At 42.1% G+C, this 26580-nt stretch overlaps 2 protein-coding genes across 2 annotated transcripts in view; one reads left to right on the top strand and one right to left on the bottom strand.

Moving 5' to 3' along the window:
• LOC133521101 (GTP-binding protein 1) overlaps window positions 1–25471 on the top strand; it is a 28498-nt gene extending 3027 nt beyond the window's left edge. The window contains exons 3-13 of the mRNA XM_061855864.1: window positions 4369–4480; window positions 14803–14992; window positions 15542–15720; window positions 18540–18703; window positions 19744–19866; window positions 20148–20263; window positions 20621–20765; window positions 21354–21560; window positions 21919–22164; window positions 22500–22643; window positions 23047–25471. Coding sequence (XP_061711848.1) covers window positions 4369–4480; window positions 14803–14992; window positions 15542–15720; window positions 18540–18703; window positions 19744–19866; window positions 20148–20263; window positions 20621–20765; window positions 21354–21560; window positions 21919–22164; window positions 22500–22643; window positions 23047–23184 — 1764 coding nt within the window. The 3' untranslated portion in view covers window positions 23185–25471. The remainder of the gene's footprint in view (window positions 1–4368; window positions 4481–14802; window positions 14993–15541; window positions 15721–18539; window positions 18704–19743; window positions 19867–20147; window positions 20264–20620; window positions 20766–21353; window positions 21561–21918; window positions 22165–22499; window positions 22644–23046) is intronic.
• A 201-nt stretch (window positions 25472–25672) lies between these two features.
• On the bottom strand, window positions 25673–26510 carry LOC133521105 (mediator of RNA polymerase II transcription subunit 9). The gene is made up of 3 exons (XM_061855869.1): window positions 26259–26510; window positions 26071–26176; window positions 25673–25958 (listed from the first exon to the last, which is right to left on the bottom strand). Exons 1-3 carry the CDS (start codon window positions 26360–26362, stop codon window positions 25818–25820), a joined length of 351 nt encoding a protein of 116 aa, XP_061711853.1. The 5' UTR covers window positions 26363–26510; the 3' UTR covers window positions 25673–25817.
• Between the last annotated feature and the right edge of the window lie 70 nt (window positions 26511–26580).

Below are 26580 nucleotides of genomic sequence, written 5' to 3'. Positions count from 1 at the left end.
CCAGCTTTGTCCACAAATATACTCGTACCTTATTTCAGGATTACCTACTTGTACTACCTGGTGCAAGCTCAAGGAAGCGCGAGATGTATGGACATAACTATTTATCTTACCAAGGATATGTTCTTGACTGATGGGTTAGATAGTAAGGTCAAAGACCTTCGTTAAAATAATCAGTATTTAATCATTTGGCATTAAGTAGCCTTCCTATTTTTATGTTTTTGAAGAAAAACTAATGTTACATTACTTTAAACGAGATTTGAGAACTATATATACTTAAGTAGGTAATTCAACCTGTGGCATGCCCATGCCCAATGGCGCAGACTTGTCTAGCATTTACATTGTATCAACGGTGATATAAAGCAATTCTAATGTTATCTCAGTGAACTCACTGATTCTCACATATATATATATTTTGTAACATACAGTATACAATACAGAAACTTTGTCTTGTACATTATTGTTGCCAAAAACTGAATACTTATGGGAATAATTTCATAGGACACCAATTAATGAACATTGGTATAGAAATAACCTTCGAGGTTGCTTGCCTTTTTTACTACGTCGATGGCAAACAAGCATACGGCCCGCCTGATGGTAAGCAGAGTCTCCGTAGCCTATGTACGCCTGCTTAATTCCACCCGGGAAATTTGTAATGTTTTATATTGAATATCATAACCACGCAGTCTTTTAAAGTAGATTCGAACCAATAGGTAAATGTATGTATCTCAACTCAACCCTTAAGGGTTTGTATCCGTTATCCAAAAAAGCACTTTTGGCTATTAACAAGAAGTCGTCCCGACATCTAGGACATATATTTTAACGAGATTAATAACCGAAATGGCTTTCTTTCATTTGGACTGCGATGATGAGTTGCATTGAGCTATGATTATATACCAGTTGTGGGTCATAGACATTTTATTAAGTCCTTCACGTCTTTCCTGTAGACAACGCAACGTTAACGGAGTTCAAGCCACGCTATGCTGCTGCAATCTTGTTATGCTGCTACGGGCGGGATACATTTTTCCCAACCTTTGTTGTGTTTGACCCAAATGGGGTTAAATGATGAATGGCCAAGAACCTTGAACCAGTCCAGGGTAATATATTTATATCTTTAAACCATTAGAACTATGTAGCGGCGGGGCGGCCGGTTGATTAAGGCAATTCAAAACAAATTTAGAATTTTTAATTCAACGATCAGTATCATGAACTCTAGATTATCAAGATTATTAGCATGACTGAATGGGCCACGTATGAAGTATGAACCACTTATGGTGATTTTTAATATTACTCACCGGAAAGCCAGTTAACACATTCAGTGCCAGCGTGAGCTACGCGTTACGAGCGAAGTTGATAACGCGAGAAAACAGTATGTCTCGCAAAGCGCCTACTAAAAAGGAATACGCCTAGCGGGTCGCTGGCAGTGAGTGTGTCAAGGCTTATTTTATCTTTTTAGGGTTTTATGGTCTTCCTGGGCCAGTCTCATGTTTAGTGGGGTGTGTTTTCGCAGCCAAACGATAGTAAAAATTATTTCTCGAATGCCTTGCGTAGGATTTTTATGTGCAAATAAATGATTATGAATTATTATTGTGAATTAGGCGGAGATTTACATGGGAGTTGAAATCTTGGCTTATAGAAATAGATACATGTTAAGTAGGTACTTGTATCATAATTGCTTTGTAGTACCAATATTTGATTAATGATACCTTGAACCAATTGATACCCGCTTGCGCAGCAGGCAAATGGATGTTGCACGCCTTGCGCAGGCATGTTGTATGATCTTAATATACTTTTATCTAATAACAGTATCAAAACCATGTCTGACTTTTAGCCCCAGTGTCTAATCATTTTCACACGCCTTGCGCAGGCGGGAAAGGTCTTGGCGTTTGGAACCATGTTCATTGTATTAAGTATACTGGTCTTACAGTAGCCATTTTGCTTCATCTGCTAGCGTAGCAGGATAATGAAAATCGCACACCTTGCGCAGGCGGCAGGTCTTCAGCTGGCTAAATAGTAATATTCACTCGCCTTACGCAGGCGGGAAATATTAGGTACGTTATGTATGTATGCTTAACAGCACATATTTATATTTTAATAAACCTTCTGCTAAGTAGCAGGATAGTTATTGTAGTAGGCCATGGCGGATATCCATAATAGGTACCGGTAGTATAGGTACAATAAGTTACGCAATGGTAGTAAATTTCTCCACACCTTGCGCAGGTGGGAAAGGTTACAGTATGCTAATTTAACATAATGCAATATTGTTCAACTCTGCTTACGCAGCAGGATATGTGTTATGCCTTGAGCAGGCAGCGGCGGTCTGTAACCACCCGACCTCCCAGTCTCAATTACGTTCTTAAGTCATGAAAAGATACTTCGAACCTCCTTTCTCACAAGGGTTATAGTTATAGCAAAGGGGTAAATAGTGCCCCTCCTGTATGCAGTTATACATGTCAAAACTAAAATTTTATACGTATATAAATATAATAAAACTCCTTAAACGAAATTCAAAATAACACAACTGAATGGGGATATGTCAGTTTTACATCCAAGAGTTTCACTTTTAAATCCCTTGCTTTAACTAGAAGGCACTTTTAGCAGTTGCACTATTTATTATTACGTACAAATACCTTAATTGAAAATAAAATTCACAAAGATATTGACGGTACTGTGCATCCAAAATTGGTATTATTAAGAAAAAACTTTCCAAAGGATATAAACAAAAAGATCGAAAAGGAGGTTTTCGATGTAGGTTTGTTAGTTACCTTTCGTCCCTCAGAGCGGAAATAGAACGTCGACTTTAAGGCGGATAGGACCCTAATTTGGTAGCCAGCATGATACTAGAGTAACTTTACTGTTTAATGGTACCCATGGCAATACCAAACATGGTATTTCTTTAATGGCCTCTTATTCTAGCTTAATTTAGGCGTTTTAGCCCCAGCTCTCAAGCATTCTAAAATTGGGGGTACTTCCAAATCCAGCCTTTATTGTGATATTTCGATTTAAATGCAAACTAAAATAATTTGTATCACAGCAGCACAGTACCAGAAAATCCGGAAATGCACGGAAAATATCAGGTCATATATATCTTACGATCATTATTATTGTAATTACCCTAAGGTTACTTAATGCAAAATCACAAGTTGATTAGCATAAACTACGACGTCACAGAGCGCGTCTTTTTAGTTATTCCTAAGTTAGGCAGTTCTATACTGTAATAGGAACCGCTATAACCTCCCTTTCGGAGGACAATAAAACTGTGGCCTATAAACTGCCATTCACATTTACACTTTTTCAAGGACCTGCTCCGTGCTTAAAATGATTCGATTCGCTGTAAACAAAATAAAATAAGAATCGCTTACTTACGCGACAGCTTCGCTGCGCTCGCGATGTGAATCGATGAGGTGTCAGCTTTGCTAAACACATTGACGAACACAAGCTGTCCATCAAATCATTGAAGTAATATTAACAATCGAACGGTAAAACCGTTAACAATACTTTTAATTAGTACTTACAAAAAATTCTAAGAATCTAAGGATTTCTAAGAATTTTTTGCAGTGAACCGAACGTTCCGACAACCAGAACGCCAATGAAGAGCTCCGCGGCCGCGGGCCACGGGCGCCTGGTGGAGGGGGTTAAAACTTGAAATACAAGTACAAAGGGGGTAGGTGTCAGCCTATAGTGAACCGCTACGTCATCTGTCAAACAGCATCGCACTCTCAAATATTAAATAGGCTTCAAATAACGGTACAGAAGCTTAATACCTATTTAACAGTTAAAAAAATAATGAGTTTTTTTTTTTATACATTGTCTAACTTTTCGCCTTTTATCATGGTAACTCTCAAAGGGTGATGCAATTTGAGTCATGGATATTAATTGTGTTGTAACATTGATTTATTTATATACAGGCTCTACTTGGGAGAACCCCAAAATACAATGATGCAATATGATTCATTCTAGGTATAATAAAATTATTGTAACATGGACCTTGATTTGTTTTTGGAACGAAATTTAAATAAACTAACATTTTAATATGGCCATGTATGATACATTGATTTTACTTCTTCAAATATAGAGAGTAATCAATTAGTTGAAATAGAGGTAGAAACTTTATAATCAAAGAAATTATTTTGTAAGGCTGTTGTTAAATTCTCAGTAAGGTCAATCTAATGGTAGGGACGATAATACGGAATGCCTTCGATTTTGAGGTAATTCCGAAAATCTCATAATTATTCATTATCATATAGTACATTTGTTTAATCTGAAATTACCCGAATACACCTTAGTGCATTGGATTGCTAAGTCTTCATAATAACTGCATAATTTAATGTTTATGTAAAAATGAACAATCAAGCAACTTAACATGTGTAGATGGTGCTGGTGAGTCCATCGGCAGATGAGTACGACCTGCTGCGGAAGCAGCTGATGGAGAGGCTTGAGGCAGGCAATGGAGAAATCATATATGACATAGGACAAGGAGAGGGTATGTGTTCTTAGTGATTTTATTTTAATTTCTATATATTTACAAGTATAATGCCACTGGTGTTACCACACTCAACAAACCTCAATATTTATTATAGCTCTTACATTCACCCACAATTAAATACCACTAAAGATAACAATAAGGCTTAAAATAATTAATACTGACATACAAAAGAAAACCATTTGTTTGCCTCTTGAAATGTGTATGAATTTAGGTATCTAAGTACCTACGTATCTAAGTCCGAGGTATTATTATTATGTATCTCCTTGGATTTCACGGGCCTATAAATCCCGGTCTTTTGATAGGCTTGCGTGGGGATATAGATCCAACACGTAGAGGCCTCTTGGAGAGCTTTAATGTCATGTAGAACGCCTGCTGGAACCCGTTCACGGGCGCAACAATAGACACCTATGAACCGGTCTCAACAGGCATTGGGACTATTGTAGTAAAGTGAACAGTATAACGGTCTATGGATTGAAGTTTGGGAGGACAATGAGACTGGGTTATTGCAAAGACGTCCGGACACCTGCCATAACAATGTTTTCACTAGTTATCGAGGCAGGCGGTGACTCGCCGCCCACTAGATGGGCCCCTGAAAATGCCGTCGTGAAGACGACCAGGAGCAACACCGGTGTGAGCGGCTCAGGGGTGTCGAGAGGTGTACGCCGCTTTCTACCCAGTGGCTGATAACAGCCACTGTGCCAACTCGCGTCTTATGCAAGTTTTCACTTCCACCCCTGGAGCATTTAGCTCTAACGACTCCTCTCTGGACGGCCAATGAAGGCAAGCCAGAGCTGAGAGTCCTGCGGGTCCCCTCGGGGTCCACTCCGACCGACGAAGACACGCCGGAGACGGAGACCCTGACCGACTCTCGGGAGTACTCGGGTCCGTGGGGTCGTTACTCCCCAACAGCTCGCCACAAGCTGCCCTGCGGTTTTATTATTATTATTGTTATCTCGTTTTATATTTTCTCGGCTTTTACCGGAGTACTGCTATGCACGGGCCAAGGCCAAGTGCATCTCAGGTAAGTATAATATCTATTACCTCCTCATAAGGTACTTCAGGAGGAGCGTTCCTGTCCGTCATGTGGGTCTCGAAGTTTGCGGTAAGTGGTTCAGTAGTTAGCGCTATGGGAAGATTTAAGGTTGAATGGGTAGTTGATAGAGATGTTGGTCTGGTTGCAGCAACAGGAGTTTCTTGGTCAGTTTGTAAGAATTTTCTTACAATGCGGCATGTATTGAGGATGACGGCTTTCTGAACGAGATGAAATGTTTTGGGCGGTAATTTTAAGGTCCTCAGAGATTGGTGTAGCTGTTTGGGTATTACGCCTGTAGTAGATAAAACAATCGGTACTATTATCACTTTTTGCAGATGCCATATCCGAATTATTTCATCTTTCAGTTCAATGTATTTGCTAAGTTTTTCGGCTATGGTACTTTGTAAGTTATGTGTATTAGGAACGGCTATGTCTATGAGGTATCCAGTTTTGCAAGTTTTGTCTATTAGTGTGATGTCAGGTCTGTTATGATGGGTGGTTCGGTCAGTAAGGATGGTTCGGTCATAATACAGTTTGGCTGTTGAGTTTTCTAAAACACTTTCAGGTTTATATTTGTAATATGGTTCTATTTCAGTAATGAAATCTTGTTGATAGGCAAGTCTTTGGTGGATAATATTTGCAACTTGGTCATGTCTATGTTTGTAGTCGGTTTGGGCTATTATTTTACATGCACTTGTAATATGTTGTATGGTTTCCGGACAGCTATTGCATTTTCTACATCTATCATTATTCAGAGTCTTTGTTATGTGTCGTTGGTAGTTTCTTGTCTCTATTACCTGATCTTGTATCGCCATCATGAAGCCTTCAGTCTCCGGGAACAGCTCGCCACGACTCAGCCATGCGTTCGACGCCTCCTTGTCGACATTAGGTTGGCATAAGTCTTGATGATGTCTGCCGTGGAGAGACTTTCTAGCCCATTCGGCGTGTTTAGTTTTGTCGTCTGTCAGGTATTCATTTTTTTGTGTTATGGCATCTTGTAGATTAAGTGGTGTCAGTTTACGGTCATTGTGTGTTGTTGCTTTGTGCAGTGCAGAAGATTCGGACTTGGCGTAGAAATACTGTCTTAGAGCTGTGATTTGTCTGTTATGTAGGTTTGTTATGTCAATGATACCTCTCCCTCCTTCTTTTCTTGGTAGTGTCAGTCTCTGTATACATGACCTAGGGTGATGTTTACGGAATTTGGTCATCGTCGTGTTAATTGTGCGTTGCAGTGCTTTGAGGTCGGACTTGGTCCAGTTTATTACACCGAAAGAGTATGTGAGAACGGGTATGGCGAATGTATTTATGGCTTTTACAGTATTACGGGAATAAAGTTGTGATTTGAGAATTGCGTTTAACCTGCGTCGGAACTGTTGTTTTAGTTTTTCTTTTGTCTCTTTGTATTGTATTTGGAGTAATTGGTTGTATCCTAAATATTTATAAGTCTCTTTTTCGTCAAGTGGTTCAATCAATTCACCTGATCCTAATGTGTAGTTGTGTTGGTATATTCGTCCATCTTTAACAGAGTTGATTTTGCATTTGTCTATTCCGAATTCCATTCTTATGTCATTACTAAATCTTTCTGTCATGTCAGTCAGTTGATAAAGGTCAGTTTCATTGTCAGCATACAGTTTGATGTCGTCCATGTAAAGTAAATGGTTTATGTTCTCAGTTTGTCTATCAATGTCTGTGTAATGTAGGTGGTATCCTGCTGTTGTTGAATTTAAAGTATTGGAGAGTGGGTTCAAAGCTAAACAAAACCATAGAGGGCTTAGGGAATCACCCTGAAATATACCTCTTTGTATTTTAATTGGTTCAGTTTCTATCACAGTGGCAAGAGTAGTGAGTTTGAGGCGGGTGGTCCAGGTGTTCATTGCAGTTTTTAAGAGGTTGATTATTTTCGGATGTATTTTATATATCTCTAGGACTTGTACCAGCCACGAATGGGGAACGGAATCGTATGCTTTTTTGTAATCGATATACATGGAGTACAAATCAGTTTTGTTTTTACTAGCATGTCTCATGATTACAGCGTCTATGGTCAGTTGTTCCTTGCAACCCTGGCTGAATTTGCGGCAACCCTTCTGTTGTTCGGCCAGGATGTTATTATCGTCAACGTGTTTATATATTAATTCAGAGATGCAGGCTGTTAAAATCTTATAGAACGTTTGCAAACATGTAATGGGTCTGTATTTAGATGGGTTGGTAAGGTCGTCGTGGTCTTTCGGTATCATGAACGTAGTTCCTGAAGTCAGGTAGGCTGGTATTGTATTGGGATCATCAATAAACTTATTAAGGTAGTTGTGTAGGTAGGGGTGGGTAATCGTAAATTTCTTATACCAGTAGCTATGAATATGATCTGAGCCAGGTGCTTTCCAATTATGTAAGTTATTCAGTACTTTTTTAAACGTGTCAGTCGGAATATATTCAAAAGTCATTTCTGCTGTAGTTGTGCTATTTCTAATAGTTTCAGTCTTAATCCACTCAGCGTCTATGTTGTGATAAACTGGTTTCTCCCAAATTCCTGACCAAAAGTTCCGTAAGGCGTTTGAATCTGGTAAGTCAGTTATTGTATTATTGTTACCATTTTCTGTTGCGTTAGTAGTTGTTTGTCTAATATGTCTATAAAACTGCTTTTCATTATTATTAAATTGGCTATTTTGTTGTTTTCTAAGTGTACAAACTTTATATCTGTGTAAACGTCCTGATATTAGTGCCAGTTTTTGTTTTAGTGTGTCTAGTGTGTGTGTAAGCTGTGTGTTTGGTTGTTCGTGAACAGAATGAATTTTGTATTGCTCTATTATGTCACTTACTTGTTTTTCTAGGTTCCTACTTCTAGCCCCGTTACTGAAGTGCGTTATTCTACCTATTTTAGCTCGTATGTCTTCTAGTCGTCTCTCTAATCGTCTTTGCCATTGTGGTCTTTTGTCTCTATTTACAGAGCGAGATCGAGAGTTTTCTGTGGGTTCAAGTGATAATTTTGCCCCGTTTAGTTTGGCAGTAGTCCATGCTGCACAGTATATCGCTGTTTGAAGGGTGTTAAAGTCGGACTCTAAGTTAATGTATTGTGGTAAAGTTACGTTATTAATGTGCTGTACTATATTAGCTAGTTTTTTGGATGTTTTTTGTTTTGGAATGTACGTTCTAGATGTTGGATCGGTATCTATAAAGCAATTGAATGTTTGTCTAAACGTTTCTTCTATCAACGAATTCCTTTCAAGAGAGTGATTGTCAGGAGAAGAATCTTCTGCTATATTTAGATCTACATTTTGTAAAAACTGAGTTTCACGATTGGGTTGATAGCTAATATTGGTTGGTTCATCGTTGTTCACCTGATTAGTGGAATTATGGGTATTGAGAGATAGTTCATCAGCTACTTGTTGCTTTAGTTCAGTCAATCTGGTATCACTAATATATTTGCTGTTTATTATCACTCTCCGCTGGTCAGCTATTCGTTGTTCGCTTAAATGTGCAAGAGCGGGGAACATGTCTATAAAAGCCTCATGTAGCGGTTTTCGATATGAAGTTCTGTTAGTTTCAAGTTCGGTTATTCTATAATAAGAAAGCATAATAGCTTCATTCTGTTCATTGGTCCATCTCAATCGTGTTTGTGCTTGTGTATTACGTGCTTCTTGAGTTTTAGACGCGGGGGGTTTGTAGGTATTAGGATTACTATTAGGTATGCTATTTTGTAGATTGGTCAATTCGAGTTTTACTTCGTCATATATTTGGTTTAAGGTTGCTTGTGGTAACAAATTATTTCGGATAATTGCTCTTCTTTGATCGCCTACTCTTTGGCGACTAACGGGCATATTTGGGAATTTTTCTAAAAATTTTAAGTGTAGTGGTTCCAGGTACGTTTTGGTGTCAGTATCCAGTGCGGTAATATAAAGGTAAGTACGCATTATGAACTCATTCATTTCTGTCGTCCATCGTTTGCGCATTTTGGAAGCTTCCGAGGTGGGTACAAGCTCAATGTCGGGCATGACATCTCGTACAACACCATCGTGCGTGCTAACTGAAGATAAAGTGGTTGTTTTCTTTGACATGTATGAAGGTCGAGTTGATGGTATTGATGAGAACAGAGATTTATCGTCCTCTGAATAATTACTCGCAGCGTCATCTCCAATCCGTGGTCGGAGATTGTATTTACCTCGGTTTGCGGCTGTAGTAGATTTTTCGATGAAAGCCCGCCTGCTCAGCTTCTCATCGCCGCTGGTTCGCATGCTGTGGCACCCAGCAGCGGCTCCAGGTGCGCCCCGACGATCACCCTCGGGCAGCGGCCCGTCTGCGGCTGTAACAGATTGTTCGATGGGAGCCCGCCTGCTCAGCTCCGCATCGCCGTTGGATCGCATGCTGTGGCATCCAGCAACGGCTCCAGATGCGCCCCGACGATTGCCCTCGGGTAGCGGCCCCAGACGTAAACTTCTTGAGCGTAACTGCATCTTTAATCTATAGTAGGAAGAAAAGAGGAGAAAAGGAAGGAAGAAGAAGAAAGGATAGGATAGTTGGAATCTTAGTTTGGGAAGGGTAAGCCTAGTTTATATTGGCACATAAATTTGTATCTCCCTATAATTGGGGTATGGTCTAGGTGTTTCAACCTCGCGTCTATAGTATCACCAACCCGTAAGCCCGCCCACCACGACAAGGTGATTCCTTTGGGGGGTTATTATTATTATTATTATTATTTAATAAGCAGGCAGGCAGTTTGACAACTGATATGACCTGTATCCAATATTCATAAAGATAGTTATCATGAACGAGTAGTAGATATAATGTGCTTGTCTAATTTATTTTTAAACTGGTTCACATTTGGTGCTGAAACCACATCTTCTGGGAGTCTGTTCCAAGCCCTCACCACTCGATTGCTAAAAAAGTGTTTGTATGGGTTACTGTGAGCCCTATGCCTTTCCAGCTTTAAATGATGACCCCTCAGACGGTTGTTGTTGTTACGCTTGAACATCTCTTGGAAATCCTTGAGGTCACAGTGCCCAGATAGTATTTTGTACGTCTCTATTAGGTCGCCACGTTCTCTGCGGTGCTTTAGAGTAGTGAGGTTCAGTTCCTTTAGTCTCTCTTCATATGGCTTGTTTTTAAGTTGCCTTGGCAGTTTCGTGAAACTGCGTTGTACTTTCTCGAGCATCTCAATGTCCTTGGCAAAGTAAGGACTCCAGGCTTGAAAAGCATACTCCAGTACGGGTCTGACATATGTTTTGTATATTTTTAGCATCATATACGGTGTTAAGGTCTTGAAGGCTTTTCTAATGAGGTAAATCATGCTTCTGGCTTTCTTAACCATTGTACATATATTATACTCAAATAAGTATAATACCTCGGACACTACGTAAAAATGTTCGTTATTTCTTGCGCCACCAGAGGGCCTGGCTAAATGTACCTTGCCCTCATAAAATTTTGGTATTGCCCCGCCACTGGGCAACATTGACATATATCTAAGGACAAGCCTTACAGGCACTAAGAATGGTGCTAGTTCAGTGGTGTCACTCACGAATTCGAGCCAATCGTGCAGTCTAACGCAACTAGTTGTGACTGATCGCCAGCGGCGGCGCGTCACAAATATTCGTGGGGAACCCGGAGCTAATTTTGCTTTCCTTTTCTCCATGAACCGATCGTGAAAGTACTCAACGGGCTGAAATTAGACAAGCCGGTGGGAATCGAGTTCTTTGAACGATCCGCCACTGCTGATCGCGCGCGTGATGCGAACTCATCAACCAATCGCGTTGTGGCGTTAGACTACACGATTGGTTCGAATTCGTGTGCGTGACACCGCTGTACGGACCCCATTGTCATTGCCCGTAAGGCCCGTCCTTAGATATATATGTCAATGATGGGCAATGATTAGGATATGTAAAAAAAATATAAATTTAAATAGTTTCAAGTCAAGGCATTTTCCTAAACTAGACAGTTGCAACACCCCCTGGCAATGTTTCGTATTTTATTTTTATTTTGTGATCTGGTAACATTGCAGCATTGAATAGCAGGTATTCCCTTAATCAGAAGAACTGATCATTAGGCGGGTCCACACAGAGCGAGCAGCCTCGCGGGGAAATTTCATCGCGCGGCAAACGACGGGCCTCGCGCGGCCGCGTGCGAGTGTAACTTTTGCCTCAGCCGAGCCAATTTGCTCGGCAAGATAGCGTCCCTCAGTCAGCTGTTCAAAATGGTGCTGCACATATTCACTGCCGTGGCTCGTGTATGATTTATTTGGCTTTTCAAAGCAATCCAAAGGAAAAACGAAAACTAATATGTTGCATGAGATTTTGGGTGCAACAAATCTATAAAATCAATCACGATACGGAAATCGGCTCTTTTGAGGTTAGAAAATGAAGCAAGACGAATTTTAAACACATTTTAAAAAAAGCGGCCAAGTGCGAGTCGGACTCGCCCATGAAGGGTTCCGTACCATTTATGACGTATTAAAAAAACTACCTACTAGATCTGGTTCAAACCAATTTTCGGTGGAAGTTTGCATGGTAATGTATATCATATATTTTTTTTAGATTTTTCATTCTGTTATTTTAGAAGTTACAGGGGGGGGGACACACTTTTTTTCACTTTGGAAGTGTCTCTCGCGCAAAACTATTCAGTTTAGAAAAAAATGATATTAGAAACCTAAATATCATTTTTGAAGACCTATCCCTAGATACCCCACACGTATGGGTCTGATGAAAAAATTGTTTTTTTTTTTAATTTTACGTATTAAAAAAAACTACTTACTAGATCTCGTTCAAACCAATTTTCGGTGGAAGTTTCCATGGCAATGTATATCATATATTTTTTTTAGATTTTTCATTCTGTTATTTTAGAAGTTACGGGGGGGGGGGGGACACACATTTTTCCACTTTGGAAGTGTCTCTCGCGCAAACTATTCAGTTTAGAAAAAAATGATATTAGAAACCTCAATATCATTTTTAAAGACCTATCCATAGATACCCCACACGTATGGGTTTGATGAAAAAAGATTTTTTGAGTTTCAGTTCTAAGTATGGGGAACCCCCAAAATTTATTGTTTTTTTTTTTCTATTTTTGTGTAAACATCTTAATGCGGTTCATAGAATACATCTACTTACCAAGTTTGAACAGTATAGCTCTTATAGTTTCGGAAAAAAGTGGCTGTGACATAATCGGACAGACAGACGGACATGACGAATCTATAAGGGTTCCGTTTTTTGCCATTTGGCTACGGAACCCTAAAAAGGAGTGATTCGACTTTTATGTTCACAATTACACGTAAAACTTAAATGGCAAGACACAAATTGAAGAAAGGTATCACTTTCAGGGAGATGGTGCTTCCGACACAGCGATATTTAACGATGGAAGATTCGTAGCAGTCTCAGTCTATTTATTAAATTTTAAATCAAATTAAACATCAATCCTCTCTGATTCCCCTATTCATATAGTTGGGATCTCTAGCCTACCATATCATGTATTTGCTACGTAAAAGTATATTAATTTGCAACATTGTCTTTATTAATATTTTCTAATTTGATGTACGGAACAAAATAACCACGTGCACCAAACAAACACGTCCCGACCAGCGCGCGGCAAACGACTTAGGCGCCTTTGATCATGCGCTCTGCCTCGGCCGAGGCACGTCTACATTGGCCGTTTTCTGCGCGAGGAAATTGCCTCGCTCGTATGCTCGTTCTGTGTGGACCCGGCTATTTAATAATTTACTCTGTATTCTTCTTGTCTGTTTATAGGTATTTGCTTATGGTTGTGTGTGTTTTTTTAACTACATACAGTAACAAATTACAAACTAATAGGCAGGTCTACACAGAGCGAGCATACGCGCGAGGCAATTTCCTCACGCACAAACCGGCCAGTGTAGAAGTGCGTCGGCCGAGGCGGCGCGTGCGTTGTCACTAGGAGATTTGTGCGTGAGGAAATTGCCTCGCGCATATGCACGCTCTGTGTGGACCCGCCTATTACTATAGTATTTAGTTATCACACACTTCATAATGTTCAATTAATTAAGTCAAGTAAAGTAAGTAAATATTCTTTATTGCACCAACAATTATACAAATTAATTATTCATTATTTCATTTTTATTTTATTAATTAATTCATGTTCAATTAACTTTTTTAAAATTTGACAACATGTTAAAAGCAAATAGTTGTCTAAAGAGTCATTACTGCTACTAATTAATAATCAATGTTGTAGCAAATAAGTAGTACTGCAATAATGTTTACTAATAATAGCAGAGATAAGGCCAAAATTGTTAACATTTAGATGTTTATAGCAGACACGCTTCAGATATGTAGTTATTCAGTGATAATGTAACGCAATCCATTGTAATCTTATCTACGCTGTACATTACCATATTACCGTGACGTGTCAATGCCTTGTTATGCATAATACAAGGAATTGATAGGTATATAATTAAATAAACTATGAAAAAAAATCATTTTTGTTGCAACTTCTAGATATCTATTTGATAATATTTCCACAAGGCAAGACAGAACTTAAAATACATCTCATGCAAGCATACGAGATGCAAGTATGTGAATAGGATGATAAATAATGATAATGTGCTAATACATAGTAAATAAACTTCCACCATCAATGGTCTGTCCATAATTAAAGGAACCCAAAAGTACACTCTACCTCAAATGCTGTAACTCTGTGCTATTCCTAAAAGTAAGGCTACTGTTTAAGAGGAAATATATTTACCATCTAATATTGAACTTCATTTCAAAGTAGTATAGTTCAATTTTGCATAATTCCTGACTGACTTTATAAAGGGTTAAGGTGAAGTAGGTTTAGAAGGTTTATAACGTTAAATTGGGGATCGAAATATTACATTAATTTAAGAAACCTACGAAATATTGATTGTTTGTTTTTTTTTTATGGACCCAATTTTTTTTAAATTTATAAGTAAAATAAAAAAATGTTTATTTCCTTTCACAATAACTACATTTAAGAAAACGCTCGGACCAGGCGTGGTGAATTCCCCACCACTCCATTCATTGTTAAAGACTTACCGGGTGCCGCCTTTATGACAGTCTATCTTTTGGATTTACACATCTATATATAATATATACATGCTCCTGCTCCTTATTCTTCGTTGTTTTCACTTCACAGAGATCATGTCATGAATGGCTGAAAATTAAAATACTAAATAATCATTTTTCATTTTAATTTTTCTTACACCGATTGACTAAGTCCCACAGTAAGCTCCAGAAGGCTTGTGTTGTCGGCACCCAGACAACTATATATATACCCAATACTTTAAATAATTCAAGTATTAATATCTCAATATGTACAGACGGACGAGGTCTCACAGAGGACGAGTACAGCGCATCCGTGGCCACACTACAGTCGCTGGTCAGCGGGTCCCGCGTGTCCTGCGTGGAGCTGCGGCGCTGGGACTGCGGCGGCGGCGACGAGCGCGGCCTGCTCACCGGGCAGTACCTGCTGCGGGCCGAGCGCGACCACAGCGACTTCATGGAGATCAGGTACACACACGCTACTGAACTGACTAGGTACAACTAGGATCGACATCATCTAAATTGCCGACGGACGAAGAGCTTCAAAACCCGGGACGCTTACGTGCAATCACATTTTATTCTTAACATTACTTTTACTACAAACTACTATTATTACAAAAATAAAATTGTTGGTAGGATTCAGACCAACATGAAAAGTGTTCAGATTTTGACTCAGACAACTTTGAAAAATCTTTACGGACTCCAAACAAAGACAAATCCTGGTAAACCTGGATGGTTGGCAGCTCAAGGTACTTACAGCGAACAGCAAAAGTGCATACCCACTTCACGAGTAGAATTCATGCATAATAATGTGGGTAGATAGGCACTTTGCAGCTGAGTTTACAACTGATTTCTGGAAGTGTGGGGTTTACAACTTAGTTTTTGCTCTCTACGCTATCTACATTCTTTTTTAGTCCTCGAACTATGCTCTTTTGCCTCCATCCTATCATGAAAAGGATCATGTCATACTTTTATCAATTTTTTACCAATATTTATATTACTTCTTTGTCCTAACAGAGTGGCAGTAGTAGGCAACGTAGATGCCGGCAAATCCACACTCCTTGGCGTACTGACCCACGGCGAACTGGACAACGGGAGAGGATACGCGCGACAACGGCTGTTCAGGCACAAGCATGAAGTGGAGAGCGGGCGGACCAGTTCGGTGGGCAATGATATCCTCGGCTTCGACAGTATGGGTGAGTGGGACAGACAAGCAATGGGAGTAATAGCGACAACGGCTGTTCAGACACAAGCATGAAGTGGAGAGCGGGCGGACCAGTTCGGTGGGCAATGATATCCTCGGCTTCGACAGTATGGGTGAGTGGGACAGACAAGCAATGGGAGTAATAGCGACAACGGCTGTTCAGACACAAGCATGAAGTGGAGAGCGGGCGGACCAGTTCGGTGGGCAATGATATCCTCGGCTTCGACAGTATGGGTGAGTGGGACAGACAAGCAATGGGAGTAATAGCGACAACGGCTGTTCAGACACAAGCATGAAGTGGAGAGCGGGCGGACCAGTTCGGTGGGCAATGATATCCTCGGCTTCGACAGTATGGGTGAGTGGGACAGACAAGCAATGGGAGTAATAGCGACAACGGCTGTTCAGACACAAGCATGAAGTGGAGAGCGGGCGGACCAGTTCGGTGGGCAATGATATCCTCGGCTTCGACAGTATGGGTGAGTGGGACAGACAAGCAATGGGAGTAATAGCGACAACGGCTGTTCAGACACAAGCATGAAGTGGAGAGCGGGCGGACCAGTTCGGTGGGCAATGATATCCTCGGCTTCGACAGTATGGGTGAGTGGGACAGACAAGCAATGGGAGTAATAGCGACAACGGCTGTTCAGACACAAGCATGAAGTGGAGAGCGGGGCGGACCAGTTCGGTGGGCAATGATATCCTCGGCTTCGACAGTATGGGTGAGTGGGACAGACAAGCAATGGGAGTAATAGCGACAACGGCTGTTCAGACACAAGCATGAAGTGGAGAGCGGGCGGACCAGTTCGGTGGGCAATGATATCCTCGGCTTCGACAGTATGGGTGAGTGGGACAGACAAGCAATGGGAGTAATAGCGACAACGGCTGTTCAGACACAAGCATTAAGTGGAGAGCGGGCGGACCAGTTCGGTGGGCAATGATATCCTCGGCTTCGACAGTATGGGTGAGTGGGACAGACAAGCAATGGGAGTAATAGCGACAACGGCTGTTCAGACACAAGCATGAAGTGGAGAGCGGGCGGACCAGTTCGGTGGGCAATGATATCCTCGGCTTCGACAGTATGGGTGAGTGGGACAGACAAGCAATGGGAGTAATAGCGACAACGGCTGTTCAGACACAAGCATGAAGTGGAGAGCGGGCGGACCAGTTCGGTGGGCAATGATATCCTCGGCTTCGACAGTATGGGTGAGTGGGACAGACAAGCAATGGGAGTAATAGCGACAACGGCTGTTCAGACACAAGCATTAAGTGGAGAGCGGGCGGACCAGTTCGGTGGGCAATGATATCCTCGGCTTCGACAGTATGGGTGAGTGGGACAGACAAGCAATGGGAGTAATAGCGACAACGGCTGTTCAGACACAAGCATGAAGTGGAGAGCGGGCGGACCAGTTCGGTGGGCAATGATATCCTCGGCTTCGACAGTATGGGTGAGTGGGACAGACAAGCAATGGGAGTAATAGCGACAACGGCTGTTCAGACACAAGCATGAAGTGGAGAGCGGGCGGACCAGTTCGGTGGGCAATGATATCCTCGGCTTCGACAGTATGGGTGAGTGGGACAGACAAGCAATGGGAGTAATAGCGACAACGGCTGTTCAGACACAAGCATTAAGTGGAGAGCGGGCGGACCAGTTCGGTGGGCAATGATATCCTCGGCTTCGACAGTATGGGTGAGTGGGACAGACAAGCAATGGGAGTAATAGCGACAACGGCTGTTCAGACACAAGCATGAAGTGGAGAGCGGGCGGACCAGTTCGGTGGGCAATGATATCCTCGGCTTCGACAGTATGGGTGAGTGGGACAGACAAGCAATGGGAGTAATAGCGACAACGGCTGTTCAGACACAAGCATGAAGTGGAGAGCGGGCGGACCAGTTCGGTGGGCAATGATATCCTCGGCTTCGACAGTATGGGTGAGTGGGACAGACAAGCAATGGGAGTAATAGCGACAACGGCTGTTCAGACACAAGCATTAAGTGGAGAGCGGGCGGACCAGTTCGGTGGGCAATGATATCCTCGGCTTCGACAGTATGGGTGAGTGGGACAGACAAGCAATGGGAGTAATAGCGACAACGGCTGTTCAGACACAAGCATGAAGTGGAGAGCGGGCGGACCAGTTCGGTGGGCAATGATATCCTCGGCTTCGACAGTATGGGTGAGTGGGACAGACAAGCAATGGGAGTAATAGCGACAACGGCTGTTCAGACACAAGCATTAAGTGGAGAGCGGGCGGACCAGTTCGGTGGGCAATGATATCCTCGGCTTCGACAGTATGGGTGAGTGGGACAGACAAGCAATGGGAGTAATAGCGACAACGGCTGTTCAGACACAAGCATGAAGTGGAGAGCGGGCGGACCAGTTCGGTGGGCAATGATATCCTCGGCTTCGACAGTATGGGTGAGTGGGACAGACAAGCAATGGGAGTAATAGCGACAACGGCTGTTCAGACACAAGCATTAAGTGGAGAGCGGGCGGACCAGTTCTGTGGGCAACGATATCCTCGGCTTCGACAGTATAGGTGAGTGAGACAGACAAGACAATGGGAGTAAGAGAGACAACGGCTGTTGAGACACAAGCATGAGGTGGAGAGCGGGCGGACCAGTTCTGTGGGCAACAATATCCTGGGCTTCTATGGTATTGGTTAGTGAGACAGACAAGCCAGAACAAATGAAATTACTTTCTGTGATTTTATTTGTTCTGAGAGAATTCAGGTTTTGCTAATGGTATCTGATAATTAAGGTATACACATTTGGGTCAAATGAATCCACTTAACCACATCTAATTTCTTTTCTCAGGCAACGTTGTGAACAAACCAGATCATGGAACGCTAGACTGGGTCAAGATCTGCGAGAAGTCTTCCAAGGTCATCACGTTCATCGACCTAGCGGGCCACGAGCGCTACCTCAAGACCACAGTGTTCGGTATGACGGGCCACGCGCCGGACTTCGGCATGCTCATGGTAAGTGAACTCATAAAGAGGAAGGAGTTCACGACTGTGAACTGTGAACACAAGGTCATCACATCGACTAGCGGCCGCGAGCGCTACCTCAAGACCACAGTGTTCGGCATGATGGGCCATGCGCCGAAATTCCGCATGCTCATAGTGGACTCACCATTAAGAGGAAGGAGTTTACGACTGTGAACTGTGAACACAAGGCCATCACATCGACTAGCGGCCACTGGCGCTACCTCAAGACCACCAGGGTTCGAATCCTGGTATTTATATGTGTGTGCATCGCAGATATTTGGTCCTGAGTTATGGATGTTATAGGTTAATATGTACTCATGGGCTTGGTTTCCGCAACTCGACGTCATATAATCGCGCCTATTTTGCGTGGTGGGTTGTAGGCACTACTCTCGCCAACCCAACTCCACCAAGAAGCCTAGCAGACCCTTGATGTTGCCGACAACTTCTGGGAGAGACCCCGGCGTGGCGAATGACGTGGGCGGCTGTCTCTTCTGCCTCCATGCACGCCCTGCGGTGGGGGCTACCTGTAACACGTAGGGTAAACAGGTGTTTGTTTAGTGGTGCGTGGCCAGTTATGGCCCCAGTCAGAAGCCGGAGCTGTGGCCTCTTCTGTCTCAGCCTCCTTGACAAACCGAGGTTGATTGTCGGGAGGGCTTCCTTCCCCTGCCTGCACGTGCCTAGGTTAGACCAGTACTGTTGGTGTTTAACCTTGGTGTTATGTCGCAGCATGTTCCGAAGCCAGAGGTAGAATTGGCTCCGGTCCTGCCACCTTCAGTCCCGAGCCTCCTCTCGCCTCTATGTCGACTGCATCGGTACCTCGCGAGTTGCTGTGTCCCTTGATCCACTGCAGAGTTACGCTGTGTTATGGATGTTATCTATGTATCTAAAATTCTAAATATCTATTGATCTATATAAGTATGTGTATCTTTGCCTAGTTTAGTTAGCCTTGCATTGTTTGAGGCTAGGTCGATCTGTGTAAGATTGTTCCCAAAATACAAATGTATTTTACTGAAACAGTGATATTGTTACAGATAGGGGCGAACGCAGGAATAGTGGGCATGACCAAGGAGCACCTGGGGCTGGCGCTGGCGCTCTCCGTGCCCGTGTTCGTGGTGGTCACCAAAATAGACATGTGCCCGCCTAACATCCTACAGGTAATGCTGATTTATAGACGGTAACAACGTAACGAGATAATGTAAACAAGTAGGAATAACAATGGGTTTGACCAAAAATTGTGCCAATTTCCGCCATTTTTAACAGAACAATAAACGAAACGACAAAAAAGCTATGTAACTATCAACCCTATCGGTCGAGAAATGCGACTTGTAGAGGACAGTCGGATACGAAAGCATTTCTGCCCAATCTGAAACGGAGACCGCTTTCGCTTGGTCAACTAGAGTGTACTTTGTCATTAGTTATATATTTTGTTTCCCAGGATAACCTAAAGCTGCTAATCAGGATACTGAAGTCGTCCGGCTGCCGCAAGGTGCCCGTGATGGTGAAGACGAAGGATGACGTCATCGTTAGCGCTACCAACTTCGTCTCGCAGAGGTACTGTTTGTAGTTATATTAACGGACTTTATTTTGTGTCGCTTTAGGTAGAAAATTGTATAGCAATAAGAAATTGTGTTTTGTGCAGTCACAATTTAATGCATCGACAACAAAGAGGATTTAACGTACACTTATATGTTACGTATGCAAGGTACTTTTATTGTGTAGATTTATACGTTTCTAGCGGTTAAGTTTGGATTGTTAAGACAAGACGTTCTGTCTGAGAAATAACCGAGGAATTTACTTTTTCATTCACTATGAACAGTTTAATACATGCGTTATCCACCATATCTGAGGGCCTACCGCGAAACGTGAAAATCGAAATTTCGACACTGTTTTTATTACATTATTCAACAGGCTATGCCCAATCTTCCTTGTGTCGAACGTGAGCGGTGAGAACCTGGAACTGCTGACGATGTTCCTGAACCTGCTGAAGACGCGGATGCCGTCCAGCGACGACCAGCCCGCCGAGTTCCAGATCGACGACACTTATTCCGTACCGGTGAGTCAAATGTTACTTCAAGGTCATTAGGCTATACTTTCTGTTGATCTCGGAACTGCTGACGATGTTCCTGAATCTGATAAAGACACGGATGCCGTCCAGCGACGACCAGCCGAGTTCCAGATCGAAGACACTTATTCATTGCCAGTTAGTGTCTCAACTAATGTCAATTTCCTGCGAGGATTTACTACGGTAAATTCTGTGGTTCATAACTCGGAAGTCTATTCAGAAAAATCAAAAGCCTTCAGTAGATATAAATTTGTAATCTATGGAATGTACTCGTAAAAACGTTGCGTTTTCCGTTACTTCTAGCTACGAGTTATTTTTCGGTATTCCTCCATCTAGCGTCTTCTTGCGGATGTTTATCAATATTTTATTTAAATGTGTATAGTAAAATTTAATAGCTTCCCCCTCTATCCTCCGTCTCAGCAGTCCGTATTGACTCTGTATATTTCTCTTAATCCTAAAAGTTGTTTTATTGGTATTAGTGTGTTGCTGTGTTGTCAACAAACCCACCTAATATTTGTATACTCCTACTAACCTTCGCGAAGTAGTTGTCCAGCAGTCCTCACAGCCATGTTTCCCCAGGGCGTGGGCACCGTGGTGTCGGGCACGACGCTGGCCGGCGTGATCCGGCTGAACGACACGCTGCTGCTGGGCCCCGACCCGCTGGGCCGCTTCACGCCCATCACCGTCAAGTCCATCCATCGCAAGCGCATGCAGGTGTCCGAGGTGCGCGGCGGCCAGACCGCCTCCTTCGCTCTCAAGAAGATCAAGCGCTCGCAGATACGCAAGGTGAGGCTTTACAACTGCTAGAGCCATTTCACATCGTCCTACATCCACGTAGTCAGGCCGCGGGAGCGTAGAGTTTGTGAAGTTAGGGGTTGTAGAACTAGAAGCTTGGCTCTACATGAGAACTGGTAACTTTTTTACAGTGCAAGGCTTATGGTTTCGTCTTGGCAACATTTTTCATGAAAATGTTTTTGGTAGGATACAAATGTATGTATAGGGGAATCTAGAAGTATAGATGAGCAAGGTAAAATTGTCTACAGCTGACTGTACCTTCACAAAAATAACTATTTTATGATTTGCAGAATATTGATCTGATAGACACCCCGCTATATTCATCAATTAACTTCATACTTTTTGTCAGGGCATGGTGATGGTGTCCCCGGCGCTGGAGCCACAAGCCTGCTGGCAGTTCGAGGGCGAGATCCTCGTCCTGCACCACCCCACCACCATCAGTTCCCGCTACCAGGCCATGGTGCACTGCGGCTCCATCCGGCAGACCGCCTCCATCCTCTCCATGTCGCGCGACTGCCTGCGCACCGGCGACAAGGCGCTGGTGCGGTTCAGGTTCATCAAGCACCCCGAGTACCTGAAGCGAGGGCAAAGGATGGTAAGTTGGCTGGTTGTATTCAAAATAGCCTGAAATAGGCACGTCAACAATCTTAGGGCCGTCATTATTACGAACCACATTAATACTTTTTTTATAAATGTCAGCTCATACAAGACACAATAAATGTATCGAGTATTGAGACAAGTCATCTCGCGAATAAATGCTGCGCGACGCCGTGGCTCGTCCGCGGAATCATGGCACGTGCATGCTTGCCTCGGGCGCGGTACGTCTTTCGAACTAAAGTACTTCACGCGGCAATTTCCTCGCGAGGCGAATCATTCAATTTTTTTTAATCCTGGTTCTAATGAAAACCACGGTAATCCGTGTATTTGTAGGTGTTCCGCGAGGGCCGCACGAAGGCCGTGGGCAACGTGCTGCGGCCGGAGCCGGCGAGCGCGGCGCCGCGCCACAAGCCGCCGCCGCGCCACAAGCCGCGCGCGCCGCTCGCCGCGCCGCCCGACGCCAGGGACAACGTCACGGTATACTGTTCGTTCTCGCACTCTCTAAGCCAGTTGCACCAACGATACTGATCAACGTCACTGGGCAGAGAACAACAACTTTGCGAACGCTTTAACTGTGAGAAACAGTTTGGTGCAACCGGCCCTAAACGTGCTTTGAATCGTCTAACACTTCCAATAAGGACTATATCACATTTTATTTTGTAATAAATAATGCGCTATATAGCTCCAGTTAATTGGGATGAGCAGTCTCGTGAAGGCCACTATTTCTGTCATACCAGAGTGTATCAAACTTTTGAACTATTGATTCAGCTGCGGCACATTTTAGGCGTGTTAGAGCGTATCGTAAGTCGACTTACGTTATCAGTTTTCTAAAACGAGACACTATGCATGCCCATAATTGAAAGCAATATTTTCCCCACAGGAAGCCGACGTGACGACCCCCGACTCGCCGTTCGAGGTGCAAGCCGACAAGCGCGGCGCGGGCGGCGGCGGCGGCGGCGGGCGGCGCGGCCGCAAGCGCCACGACAAGCCCGAGCCGCCCGCCGTCGCCGCCAACTGACTCCACGGACCTCCCGACTAAACGTCACCGGCTTCCCGGATACGGACTTTCTACAACACTGGAATCTGGGTGTTTCAGACATAAAGCAAGCCGCCTCGCGTGGAAACCACCGTGCGATGCCGCTCGGTCTGTGTAGACATTTGGTCTGTGTTTGCCTCGGGCTAAACAGGTGTACAATTTCTACATATATCGAGTTATTTTGCGCGGCATAATTACTGTTTACGATACATTTTTCTGAAAGCAGTGGTAGTTTTGAATGATGTTTCGAGTTATCTGGTAAAAGTATTTATGAGACATCAACCAAATAACCGGAAATATCATTGTTCGTATCCTATCTACCTTTAACAAAAAAAAAACGATTTTGCAGTCTACACAGTGTTTTAGAAAGTCCGCTCCGATTTCGCAGTGCTTCAAAAATCCACACCTTTGAAGTCACTTCACACAACTGTCATGTTATATTAAAATTTTTATAGAAAAATATTTTTCTAATAGGTTCCTGGTAAAAACTGCTGGCGTAACTTTCGCAAAATTCTAGGGAATGGTTGTACTAAAATTTATTGACTAATTTCTTTACAAAAAAAAACTAAGTACCAGAATCCGCCTAAATTTTCTAATCAATATAATCCGTATAAAATTAGAAGTGCAGCGTATAATCAATGCTTGCTCACCAATAGAAATATTAGATTAGAAACAGCTTTCGGGTACAAATATTCCCTAGCTTTGGCCAACAAACTATACTATAGCATTGCTAGATTCTGTCTCCAGGCACTGTAATACCAAAAGTACAAGGTACTTAGGATCTATTCACTAAGTTAGATGTAATAATAAGACTGGATCATCCACACATACATATGTACAGTCGCCATCAGATATATCGGAGCGGCGAAGGCGCTCACAAATATCTGAACACGCCTCTATTGTCAAGGTGTTAGAGGGCGTGTTCAGATATTTATGAACACCTTGGCCGCTTCGATATATCTGATGGCGACTGTACTAAATATAGCCTAGTAAGGTCCACCATACAATGAAAATGATTTGAAAACAATACTGTAAGCAATATAGTTGAATTTCTTTTAAATAGAATGAAACAAAGGAAATGCAACTCTGTTCCAATTGAAAATGGTTTAAAGTACATTGCAATAATTTGTACTATGGGTAGGACCGTGGGCCTTACGGGGACAAAGCGATCTTCTTGGCTAATGTTGCATTCACATGATGGTGGCAAATGGAATGGTTTCTCTGAAACTATTTGTATGATAAGGGTGGAATCACATCTATCAGCATTGAGCAGGATTTTGTATATGAGAAGTCGCTCGTTAGTATGAAGATGTTTTCAGAATTCCAATGCATATGGACCATTTCTCACATATAAAATGCAGCTTGATGCTGATAGATGTGATTCCACCCTAATCCTTCTGTGTATGCGTAGATGTATCCAGTCCAGTTGTGGTCTCAACAGATTGTTCCATATTTTTGACAACTATAATTATTGCTGTAATAATGGGTGTTTACATTTATCTGTCTTAGACTCTAATCTGAAATAAATATCTTTCATTGTCTAGAGAGAATTAATCATTGAACTATATAATATAATGTTTATTATTATATATGTGGCAGTAAAAAAAAACTAATCTTACTATATGCCAGTATGAAGATACTTTGGTATGTAATTATTACTTATGTATATTTTATGTTTGATTTGAGTAGCAAAAGAAGTACATTGATTGTATTTTAACTTGTTGTTCTTAGTTAACTTTTGTGACTAAAAATAATTGTCTTATTAACATGTTGAAGCAATAATGATAAATATAGCAAGTGATGTGAGCAGCTGAACTATGATGTTGTATATCATAGTTTCAGAGTTTTTGTGTTGTGATGTCTGGTAAGGGTAATAGTGGACTTTTTTAGACAATAGCTGGGTCCACACAGAGCGAGTATACGCGCGAGGCAAATTCCTCACGCACAATACGGCCGAGGCATGTCTACAATGGCTGTATTGTGCGTGAGGAAATTGCATTGCACATATGCTCGTTCTGTGTGGACCCGGCTAATAGTAATGATGATGACAAGCCAATATCTTGGCTGCTACAAACTAGCACTATGCCTAAGGCACATGATAGTAAGTACATTAGTTGTATTAGTGAGGCTAGCTGCTCTACTCCATATCATAATTATATTCAGTATTTGATTGTTTGCAGTACCATTATATGTGATTTTTCTAGTTTAAGTGAGAGAATATTTTTATTGATTTGTTTTGAGTGAGGGAAATTAAAATAGCTCAAAACTATTTCAGCATTTTATTCTATATATTATTCATAACATTATTGCAACCTTGACTAAACCTGAACACTGATAATATGTACATTAACTATATGAAGTTTTTTACTTTTTTATCTGCTTTTTTGCATCCTCTATACCTTCTTTTACATTTTGTGAGAATTTTCTAAAAAATGACACTAGTCTATTTACTTGTTCAGGATCCATTTTAGACACCTTTTCCTTCCCCCTGTAAAACACGGAGATGGCTAGCTGTGCAGCGCGGCGAACGGGGTAAGAATCTGCTAACTTTTGTACCAGGCGTTCATTGTCAGCCAGATATCTCAGGAGAGCACGGAGTGGCATTTTGTCTGATATCACTTGAAGGAAGTTTCAATTGAGCACATATTCTGGTACTTCTGTAGTAGTTCTCTTTTCAACTGCAGTTGTGTCCGGAGTACCTCAAACTGCTTGATTTGATCTTGTTTGTTGTACTCAATTCCTGGTAAACGCCTTATCTGTAATATGGATATATTTCAAGATGGGGAAATAAATTTGTGGCAATACTTTATTGCATAATATGTTGTTGTAACCAGCTCGGAAATTCAAATTCATAAGGTAATAACATACCTGAGATCGAGCGTAATCGAGCTTCTTTTGTAGTTCAAGAACCTTCAGACTGCACTCCTGGGACTCTCGCACCTTCGCAGAGTTGTCGTGGAAATCACGCTCGACACTGAACAATGAGAAAGGTCAATAAATAAAAGAAAATAATAACAAGTCATGGTAAGCTAAAAATAAAAACAACATGTAAATACCTTCGTATGATTTCGTATACTATTGGTAAAAAATCTACGTCTACTTCTTGCACAGATAATGGGGTGAAATTGTTTTGTTCGGGATTGTCAGTATTGTTTTCCATCGTACAAACTCCAAATTACAAGCAACGTCAACACAAAATAAAGATCACTTGCCTAACAATGTAATACGACGCTATTCATTTCGTATTCACATGTGAAACGAGAAGCAAAGCAAGTTATAAAAAAAAATCTGCACAAGCCACAAATTCTTCAGCCATGTACATTACTTGGTTAGACAAATGTCAAACAATTCAATAAAGGCTTTTTAAAAGCAGTTTTC

The sequence above is a fragment of the Cydia pomonella genome, chromosome 9, assembly GCF_033807575.1.
Source record: "Cydia pomonella isolate Wapato2018A chromosome 9, ilCydPomo1, whole genome shotgun sequence".
Lineage (NCBI taxonomy): Eukaryota > Metazoa > Arthropoda > Insecta > Lepidoptera > Tortricidae > Cydia > Cydia pomonella.
The sequence above is the reverse complement of the archived record's forward strand: the minus strand, read 5'-3'. Positions and strand labels throughout refer to the sequence as shown.